Below are 10,942 nucleotides of genomic sequence, written 5' to 3'. Positions count from 1 at the left end.
TTAAAATTTGTTTTTATATAAAAATAATAATCTAAAAATTTTATTATAATCGGATCGAATCAGGCTCAAGTTTAACGTTTTAAATAAATATTAGATTAGACAAAATTTTAAACTTATTTTCAAACTAGACCTAAAATAAGGGCCTGAAATTCTATACCAGTCTACTTTCAACAAAACTTACTGCTTTAATCTGGTAACACCCCGCAGTTAAATTTTGTATGGCAAAGTTTGTTTACAATTATGGTAAGTTTGGTATTGGTAACTTTTTAGGTGTTTTAATTAATTGGGAGTGGTTTGAGTGTTTAGTATGTTATATTATTTTTCAGTTAAATGTAATAATTTGCTTTCCCACAAACACTTGAATATGCGATAGAATTCTTCCCTCTATAACATTTAGTTCTTAAACATAAATTTGATATTTTTACTTAACTTTATCTTTCTAACATTTTCTTATTGAATTTAGACTCTATTAAAGATTAATTACATGACACTAAAAATTAAATAAAATGTAAAATTACAAAAGATTTAAAATAATAGTTAAATTATAACTCTCTTTTTTTAAAATAATGATGTAGCATAATTTAATAATATCACGTCATCATATTTTAACAGAATTCAAGTTTAGAGATCAAATTTAAAAAAAATTACCAAAACAACTATTCCATTATCCCTAAAAGTTTAAAAAAAATCAAAATGTAATATTCCTTTGCTGAGTCACCATTAGCATGTTTTTGCCTAGGAAGCTTGCTAGAAGGATTCCTGATCTCTTTTTTTTGTTGAAAGGGTGAAAGAATGCTTATGGAAATAGAAACAGAAATGAATTTTAAAGTGAAGATGTATTTATATACAAATAGAACAACTAGTTATGAAAATTGTTTAACCGAAGTAGTTGTAACAGACTAACAGTTCACAACTTCTAATAAAGGGGATTCTTCATTTCAACTTACCATAAGAACCCATTCCCCTGTAATATTCCTTCAGCATAAAAAGATATCCATTGGCTTTTTTTTCTTCTTTTTATTGTTGCATGTCATTTTTTTATCCTTCACATGCTCATAACCTTTCCGTGCCTATAAATACCCTTAACTCGGTCAACACATTCAGAGATTAGAGAGGCTTATTGTGAAGTAAATTTTCTTTAATATATATTTCAAATATTGTGAAGTAAATTTTTTAATAAATACATCCTCATCAATCATGTTCCAAAGAATAAAATTGCTTTGGAATCATGAGAAACTTAAGAGACCCTTATTTTCAATGTATTTTGGTAAGGGAAGATTAAATCCGTAAATCCCAACAATCAAACCAAAACCCATTGAACAACTTGAGCAGCAATCACACATCTACTGTGGAACAGGCAGGGCATGAGGCAGGGCATGGTTGGATGTTGAAATGGTCTGCAGTTTACAGTCAACAGAGAACAATTGAGCAGAGTTATGTTCAACAGATACCATGTTGATGATATGCAGAAGAACCCGCTCCAGGTCTTCGCCAGCACTCCATTCATGAATGTCAGCCTTGATGAGCATAGGGTTCCTGCATATTAATTCCCATACTGGAAAATTCTTCCTTGGCATCACATAGTCACCCTCTCCAAGCCTTAGGCTTGGGCAATAATCCCCACTGCCATCTCCGAGGTAAATGATTTTCTTCTTCCCCTCTAAACATGCTTGAATCCTTTCAATGATCACCCCCTGTAGCAACACAGCACAAGCCAATGTTTAGAATTGTTAAAACATCGTATTATATTAGTTAACCCTTGTCAAGATCATGGATTTTATTTATGTCAGAAAAAGGAAGTGACAAATAATATATAATAAATAAATAAATAGATAAATGAAAACTCCAAGCAAGTTGGAGTTGGATGAAATTGACTTGTAAATAATAAAAGCTAGAATAAAATTGAATTAAAATTTGATACCTTGCACATATTTGGGGGGCAAAGATTGCAGCCATGGGAAGTCTTGGTGAAATCATGATAAGGGAAGATCCTCAGCCTCCCTTCTTCATCAACAAAGCTGGGATTTGAGTTGAGCTCTGAGAAACATTCCTTCACTCCAAGATGTTCAAGAATGGTCTCAATGAAGAACATGTTTGCATCACTTACAATCCTCAGTTCACACCTAATAAAAATAAAATTCAAACCATTTCGATTACACCCCAAATTTTCTATTGCAACAAACCATCTGTATAAGAAGAGAAACATACCCTAAAGCATGAGCTGATTTAATAGCTGGGACGATCCTAGGGTGGATTGGAGATCGTTTCAGAACCTCAACAATGTCATCGATGGTTGTTCCTTGTGCATGCATCTCCTTCATCATCGTGTCCTGTAATTGTTTACCACCAAATAAGTAAATGCCTCAGATGTAAACATGGAGTTGGATTTTTATTTTATATTTTACTGTCTGTTCTCTTGTCCTCAATGGATTAGGTGCTTGTCACTTTGAAAAGGTTCAAGAGTTGGTAAGCAAAAGAGTTTGAATACTTTTTATTCAAATGGAAAACACAAACAAAGAGAAGTTGCAGGGGATTAGTATGGTTTACCATGAGAGTATTCCAGGGCATGGTGGGAAGGAGCTGGTTGAACAAATCGGTAAAGCCCAATCCATCGACAACCCAGTTATCACTGTCACGGTCGATAATGGTTTTATCGAAATCGAAAACCACAACAATTCCAGCCATTTTTTTCCCAAACAAAGAGAAAGAAAAGAAAACCTCAATAACCCCTTCTTTTCCTGGAAAAGGTTTCTGAATGTGTTGTAGTGTCACCTAACAGAGTTAAGGGTATTTATAGGCACGGGAAGGTTATGAGCATGTGAAGGATATAAAAATGACATGCAACAATAAAAAGAAAAAAAGAGCCAATGGATATCTTTTTATGCTGAAGGAATATTACAGGGGAATGGGTTCTTATGGTAAGTTGAAATGAAGAATCCCCTTTGAACAAAAAAAGAAATCAGGAATCCTTCTAGCAAGCTACCTAGGCAAACACATGCTAACCTGACACAACTGCTTCTGAGTTACTGGTTTTGGTACGAGAAATCCTGTCCGTTTGATCCGATGACTCTTGTCTTGTCGGTCAATCAGGTTTGATCAAGGTTTATGGTTGAATTAAAAAAATAAAGTGGTGGGAATTGAACCGAAAATTGGAGGAATAAGGGAATATTCGAGGGGAACTTAAATGGCTACGCCACCTTTGGAAACGCGCATCGCATGGCTATAATCAGTGTAGGAATATTCGGAGGTCTTGATTCTTTCTTGCCTTTCAGTTCTCGTGGCTGCGACACCTTTTTTTTATGGGTTTTCACTTCCTACCACGCCGGCCGGATTTCACCATGGTTTTTGAAACAAAATTACCACACCAAATAAATAATATATGTCAAATTTAATACTAAATAATTAAATCAATATATAACGAAAGAAATTTAGTTTTAATTTATACAGTTACGTTCCATCCTTGTACATTTTTATTTTATTTTATATACCTATTCAATTAAAATGATGTGATTTTTTTTAAACATGATAATATATTTGTTGGATAATATAATGAATTTAACGGTCCTCGTTTAGTCATGAGTTCAGGGCGAAGCTATAAAACTTGTTTAGGGGACTGGAATTAAATTATAATTTTTACAATAATAAAAATGTAATTTTACCATCTTAATAGCCTGTATATTTATAATTTTAAATAGTTAAATTAAATTTTATCATTTTTAAGGGGTTAGAGTATAATTTTACATTTACTAATTTAAAATTTTTAAATTTTTAAAGGGCCTAAATAAAAATTTTTACAGTTTAAGGGGGTGGGCCCCTCCCCCAATGACTTATGACTAAAGTTCAAACTTTAAAAAGTTACGGGGCTAAAAATAATAAAATTAGAGTATATGAACTAAATTCCCAACCAACACATAGTAAAAGAACTAATACTAGAATTTGATTATTTTTTTAACTTTATATGTAATATTGTGTAAATATTATTTTTTAAGTCCCAATAGAGCTCCAAATTGGACAAATTGAGTTTTTTTTTGATAAATACAGTTATTGACGTATGGTGTTAATAATTTCCTTGAAGGTTATGTAGAGTGACGATGAGAGAAAATGAAAAACATATGTATCAATGTGTTATAAGAACATGTAAAATAAATTGGTTTAAATGAGACTAAAAAATTGTTTTTATTAATCTGACATTGCACGCAGTTACTAATTAATTAAGTTCTTATTTTTCTTATAAATCATTACTTTTATTTTGTTAAGTCGAAAAGGTAAAGGACCAAAGAACCCTGATGCTTCAAACAAATGTAAAAAAGGAGAACCCAGATGGCGCATGAAAACACAAACTTAAATAAATTTATTTTATATTATACAGATTTCTCATCCTTATTTCTATGCTTACAAATAATGGGAGATGTGAAGGGTCATTGGGTGACGTGTAGATATGAAGCACAGTGAATTTTGAAAATATCAAATTTTAAAAAATTTATTAGATTAAACTAATTTTGGAAAAGTTACGGAATTAGACCAAGATAATGAAAACGCTTTTAGCTATTTAAATAGTTGTTGAACTCCCCTTAATGCCTTTTTTTTAATTTTATATAAACCCATCCAATTTTTTATTTTTTTCAATTCAATCACAACTATCTTTCTCATAGTCTCAAATCTCTCTCAATTTCCTCTTAATTTCTCACTTAATTTTTATTTTTCTTTCAACTCTCTCTTTTTTTTATTTTTCTTTCAACTCTCTCTTTTTTTTTATTAAAATTGTATTAAGATTTTTTTAAAATTATTTTTTCTATTTGTAACACCCCCAACCCATATCCCTCGCCGGAACCGGGTTACGGAACATTATCGGAGTTTACAGATCAAACAGACAGAAATTTTATCATTTCATATAACATAACATTCATGTCAGAAATCATTCAAACTCACACATACTGCCCCTTATTCGAGCCCTCGAAGCCCAAAATACGTGTTAGAAATAAGTCGGGACTAATTCGGAAACTCAGAAATTTTTTTGAAATACATTAAAAATTTTCAAAGCTACAAGGGTCACACGGCCAAACCACACGCCCGTGTGCTAGGCCGTGTGAACATACTGACTTGCAAAGCTTTACAAGCCACAGGGGACACACGGCCGTGTCACCTGACCGTGTGTCACACACGATTGAGACACACGCTCGTGTCTCTGACCGTGTGGACGAAAATAGGCTATTTTATAAGCCATTTTTCTCACCCAATTTGGTGTCAACCTACAATCAATATTGTGTATATAAACAAGTCATATTATAGCATCTAAAACCAACCCCTAAACATGTAGTATATTCACATAAAATCAATATGCCCTTAGGCATCTTAAATGACCAATACAATTATGTTTAACCATATATACCATGTAACCAAGTAATCAACTAACTTTAATGTCTAATCGCATTAATACACAACATGTAAATCATTTACTAAAACATACCATTTGGTACCAGTTGTACCACTTATTCAATAGCATAAAATACATATACATTTACTATAACATAGTACCAAATCACGCCAAGTTATAAAACATACCTCATATGCATTTTCAACTACTATTTTGTCTTTCATTATTCCACACATCAACATTATAAGGCAAATTAATTACATACTAAAATACTAAAACACTAAAACACAAACCAAATATATGACTAATATCAACAAAACACGTATAGACCAACATTTAAAAAAAATAACTTATACATACCATTATAATCAAAATCAAAACATTCAAAAGTACTGAGAGAACCGATGGATAGTGTGATATAACTCTGACAAGCTTCCAACCCAATCGAGCTTTCGATAATCTGTGAAATAAAGGATAAACAACTACGTAAGCAATGAATGCTTAGTAAGCTCGTACAAACTTTAAACATAATATTCCAATTCAATAATAAATTTTATATATTAAATATAAAGCTATACCAATGCCTCAAGATTTATGAACTACATAACCACTAGCTTATAAATGAGTAAGTCTATCAACATCATATATATATTCATTTCTAATTTAATAGGATTTTATAAACATTATACACCATCATTAACCTTTTCATAAAACTACGAATAATTTCATTTACTTATTTTCCATTATATTTATTAAACGTAAACTTAAATAACAACATCAATTAACTAATTAATATATTTATTCATAACATAGGTAAGTTCAACCATAACATACGTAATTTCTTATATATATAAGTACATTAATCAACTCATCAATCTCTTTTTGTCGTATCACATTTCAATTATGAACTTACCGTTTCATTTGTATAATACTAGACATAAGTATATACATCAATCATAATCTCAAGCTTGACATAAGCCTAATCACCATCATCAATACACAAGTTAGTACATTTATGTATATAACTCATTTTCATGTTTCAAATCACTATCCCATTTTCAATTCTCATACAATATCACCCAATATCAATCATATTACCATTTTCTTTAATTACCTCTATTAACACGACTCGGACTCGGACGGATACATGGATCCAACCAAACACACCAATTTGGCACCCAGTGCCTCATTGGATAATTCAAAGTAGTAAATTGACACCCAGTGTCTCATCGATTAAACAGAAGTAAGTTGGCACCCAGTGCCTCATCGAATAAATCCGAAGTAATAAATTGACACCTAGTGTCTCATCGACTCGAATTATAAGAAATCCCTGAACTCTTCCAATCCTATGGCATGCCATCTATACCTGACTCAGCCCGATACAATTAATAGGGTTCCAATTCATTTTTCAAATACAGCCAATATTCATTTCAAGTCAAATAATCAATACGTTCAATATATATATCAATTTCAATCCATTCAATCAACTTGAATTCAATTCAATAACAAAGTGTCAAATACTCAAATTGCACATGCTAACATATTTTATTTGATTAACAATGTCCCAATTCACACAATTGCAATTTCCATAGTCATTTCATGAGTATATACTCATATATATCTCATTTAGTCACAACATATCTCATTTTCATTTATGTTCGGGTCAATATTCAATAAATTAACAAATCTTTCAAATTCATTTAACAATTTACCTTATCGAGATTTTCCATACAAAGAACGACTTACGGATAAGAGTACATCATCAACAGTACCTCATAGAGCTAGTCCACCAAAACACACCAACAGAAGCTAATAAGAGCTGAACAAAAGCTCGTGAGAGTTGATCCACCCAAATCACTCCAAATAGAAAGTAAAACACGAGAGTTCACAACAGGTGCTGAACCCCGGTTTACTTGGGTAATATTCTGATGTATCCCTCCAATACCACCATACACCAATTTACGAATGTACTCAAATCTCGCGTTCAATCCAAACTGAGTATTAAATTCGATAATATATTTCCAATAATAATTCAATTTCAACAATAGAATTCACATATATACATAATATCCATCACCAAATAACATTAAATTTAATCAAATTTATACAGAATATAGTTCATTCAAACTTATCGGGCTAAATTGCAGAAATACAAAGATTTAATGGCATTTTTGTAATTTCTCATTTTCCTCGATTTTCCACCCGATCTTGATCTAAATTAATAATATCAATCAATTTATTAATTTAAATAATAAAAAAATTAATTTCATGCAATTTGGTCATTTTTCATTTTGATATTTTTACAAAATTACCCCTAAAATTTTGTTTTTATTCAATTTAGTCCCTGAGCCCAAATCATGCAAATTAACCATTTTTAATGCAAACCCATGCTAGCCGAATATTCATGGCATTCAGTACAGCCCAATTTTGCAATAATTTCACAACAAACCCTTTATTTTTACTATTTCAACAAATTAGTCCCTAATTGAAAAATTCATCAAAATTACTTAATAAAATACTTTTAAAGATCAACCAACATCTCAATTTCATCATTTAATAACTAAAATCATATAGATTCATCAATGGAAATATTTAAAATCTTTAACAAAATAAAAAACTAGAGTAAGATTTAGTTGAACCTAATTGTAACAATTTTAAAAACATACAAATTATAAGAAACGAGTAAGAATTGAACTCACATGAAGCAAAATTGAAGAACCAGCTCAAGGAGCTCTGCCATATTTTCTTTTGAACCGAAAATTGGGAGAAGAATAAAGAATTGCCTAGAAACTTTCTAATTTCACTTTTATTTTATTTTAATTTCAATTTAATTACAATTTTACCATTAATGGATTTATTTTATTATTTTTCCCGGCTCATCTTTTCGTTTAGGCATAATTGCTATGTAGGTTCTTCTTTATTTATTAATCAAACCATTTAGTCACTTTATTATAATTAGCAAATTTTGCACCTTTTTTAGTTTAGTCCTTTTTAATTAATTAATTGTCGAAACGTTAAAAATTTTCAACGAAACTTTAATACTACCTTAATGACACTTAGTAAATATTTATAAAAATATTTACGTGTTGGTTTATAGAAATGAGGTCCCGATACCTCATTTTCTAAAACCACTTGAACTAGGGTTTTATCACTCGAATCTAATAATTCATTATAAGACATAAATTACTAATTCAAATTTTTTTAAAACTATATTTGACTCGTAAATATTAAATAATAAAATTTACGAGCTTACTCGCCGGATTTGGTGGCCTCGAACCACTATTTCCGACATCACTAAAAATTAGGCTGTTACACTATTACAATTTATTTCTTTTTTCTTTTCGAAATTAGTAATGGCAAAATATCTAATTTTTTTAGGTAGCAAGGACATTTAGGTCGATCAATTGCAAATGGTAATTTTTATTATTATATTTAATCTAATTTAATTTAAATATGTTATTTTTATCTAAATTTTAATATTTTGTATTTTTTATATTTAGTTTGAAGGTCGGATGTTGGAGGCGTACATTTGTAATCTACCCGCTTATCCATCGTTATCAATCGAACCATACTTGAGAGATGTGATATTTTTGCACATAAAAAATTTGAAACATTGATCAAAACTCAACTGCTTTCAAAAAAATTACAAACTAAGAGTTAATCAAATTGAGTAGTTCTAGTTTCAATTATGAATCAAATTGAATTTAACAATTTGAATAATTCAAATATACGATTGGTGTAAATACGATGGTTGTAAATATCAAATTAAATAATTATTAACTTTACATCTCAAGAAAATATAAATAAAAAATAAAAAAATATACAAAACTTAAAAAAAATATAATAAAAAAAACTCAAAACCCATAAAACCTAAAATCCATAAAACCCTAACCCAACGGTATTTAAAAAAAAACTAAAACCTTAACTTTAAAAAACGGACTAAAAAAAATGTTTCCAGCTAGAAGCGTTTTTGTTATTTCGGCCTAGTCCCGTACTTAAAAAAAAAAACATTTTTAAGAAATTCACTTTGTGAAGCCCATCCTAACAATTTTTTTTCCTTGTTCATAAAATTTTTATAGTTCGTATTTAGAGTCTGTGATTGTCTCTTAAGAATATTATTTTTAAGATTTAAATATAAGTCTTTTCTTAAAAGTATAATATGTTTTATTATTGCATCAAATATTTATTGGTATTTTAATTCTCTTATTAGTTGCTTTTTCGACTTTTCAGAATTTATTTGTATAATTTCAAATTCATAAATGAAAAGTAATAAACTATTTTATTTATCTAACATCGTCGGTTGATGTTAATTTATTGAGTTTTTTATTTATTGAAAGATTAGATTTCACATGTTCCAATAATAAGTTGACATTTTATTATTATTATTGGCAAGTGAGATAACTTTGATGGAAGTTATTAATGCTATCATCATTTGTCTTTATTTACATACTTTAATAATTAAACTACTCCAAATTAAGTCTAATTTCATAATTGTCAAGAATCTAATGTGTAACTATATTAAATTATTTAAGAGATCCTTACATTATAAATTTAGGAGCAAGTTAATCTCTTTACCATAAAACTAAACAATCTAGTTATTGTACTCGTAATTTTGAAGCAAATATGTAATTACAAACAGATATGAAAGTCTTTTTCCCAAAATGATGAGTAATTCAATATTTTTTTTTTGTTTAAAATGATGAGTCATTTAATATATATATATATATATAATTTTGTTTAACGAAAAATTTCAGTTTTCTTTAGAAATAATTTACAAAAATATCTACTTGTAAAATCATGTACGAAAATTATATGTTTTAAACAGTGAATCTTGATGTCGTCGTTGCCATTGGCAGCACCAGACTGATGTGTGAGTATATAAAACGTTTTGATCCAATCTAAAAGGGTAATTACTTCATCAGGTCCCTGAACGTTTTATGTAATCACACTTCAGTCTGGTGCTGTCAAAGACAATGGCAGCACAAAAAAACCTTTTAGATTAATTTTCGTAAATAATTAATTAATTTAAGTTATTTTTGAAAAAAACCTTCAATTTCAGTCCTATTTGTTTTTTCTTCAAAATTAAATGTAAAATGAGTGAATTGCTTTCTTTTATAAAAAAAATAATTCTATAAAAACCTACCAATAATTTAACCCATTTAATAATACTATACTAGAATTAATCGCAGCATTTGCTGGGAGTTTTAAGAATTTTCTAATTAAATGGTTATTTTATTTATTTTAAAATTGTAATAATACATATAGTGTCGTAAAGTTTTATGCCTTAATTCAATTAGTTAATATAACATTATGAAATAAAATAACAAAATTTTTAAAATTTCAAACTATAAAAGAATACAAAAATTATAAAATGCAAAAAATGAAAAATTATTAAAAGTGTGAAATATTATATAAAAGAAATTACAGACTTTAAATTTTCACTAAAAACTTAACGATTTAATTAAGTACATTTTGGTGAATAATTTTAACTTTATATATACTATATAAAATTATTAATTGAGTTGTTATCATAAGTCAACTTGATATTAGTTCAATTGTGAAAACATA

The 10,942-nt window shown here is 29.1% G+C and overlaps 1 protein-coding gene across 1 annotated transcript; it reads right to left on the bottom strand.

The window, feature by feature from the left end:
- Positions 1–1,117: 1,117 nt before the first annotated feature.
- LOC105770281 (inorganic pyrophosphatase 1) lies at positions 1,118–2,988 on the bottom strand. The gene is made up of 4 exons (XM_012591408.2): positions 2,548–2,988; positions 2,209–2,330; positions 1,922–2,123; positions 1,118–1,694 (listed from the first exon to the last, which is right to left on the bottom strand). The coding sequence occupies exons 1-4, from the start codon at positions 2,683–2,685 to the stop codon at positions 1,344–1,346; spliced, it is 813 nt and encodes a 270-aa protein (XP_012446862.1). The 5' UTR covers positions 2,686–2,988; the 3' UTR covers positions 1,118–1,343.
- Between the last annotated feature and the right edge of the window lie 7,954 nt (positions 2,989–10,942).

The sequence above is a fragment of the Gossypium raimondii genome, chromosome 5 (assembly GCF_025698545.1).
Source record: "Gossypium raimondii isolate GPD5lz chromosome 5, ASM2569854v1, whole genome shotgun sequence".
Lineage (NCBI taxonomy): Eukaryota > Viridiplantae > Streptophyta > Magnoliopsida > Malvales > Malvaceae > Gossypium > Gossypium raimondii.
The sequence above is the reverse complement of the archived record's forward strand: the minus strand, read 5'-3'. Positions and strand labels throughout refer to the sequence as shown.

Coding starts and splice junctions, on each gene's coding strand:
- LOC105770281 (XM_012591408.2), bottom strand. CDS start 2,685: ATGGCTGGAATTGTTGTGGTTTTCGATTTCGATAAAACCATTATCGAC. Junction 2,124..2,208: donor AAATCAGCTCATGCTTTAGG/GTATGTTTCTCT, acceptor TATTTTTATTAG/GTGTGAACTGAGGATTGTAA. Junction 1,695..1,921: donor GCCCCCCAAATATGTGCAAG/GTATCAAATTTT, acceptor GTGTTGCTACAG/GGGGTGATCATTGAAAGGAT.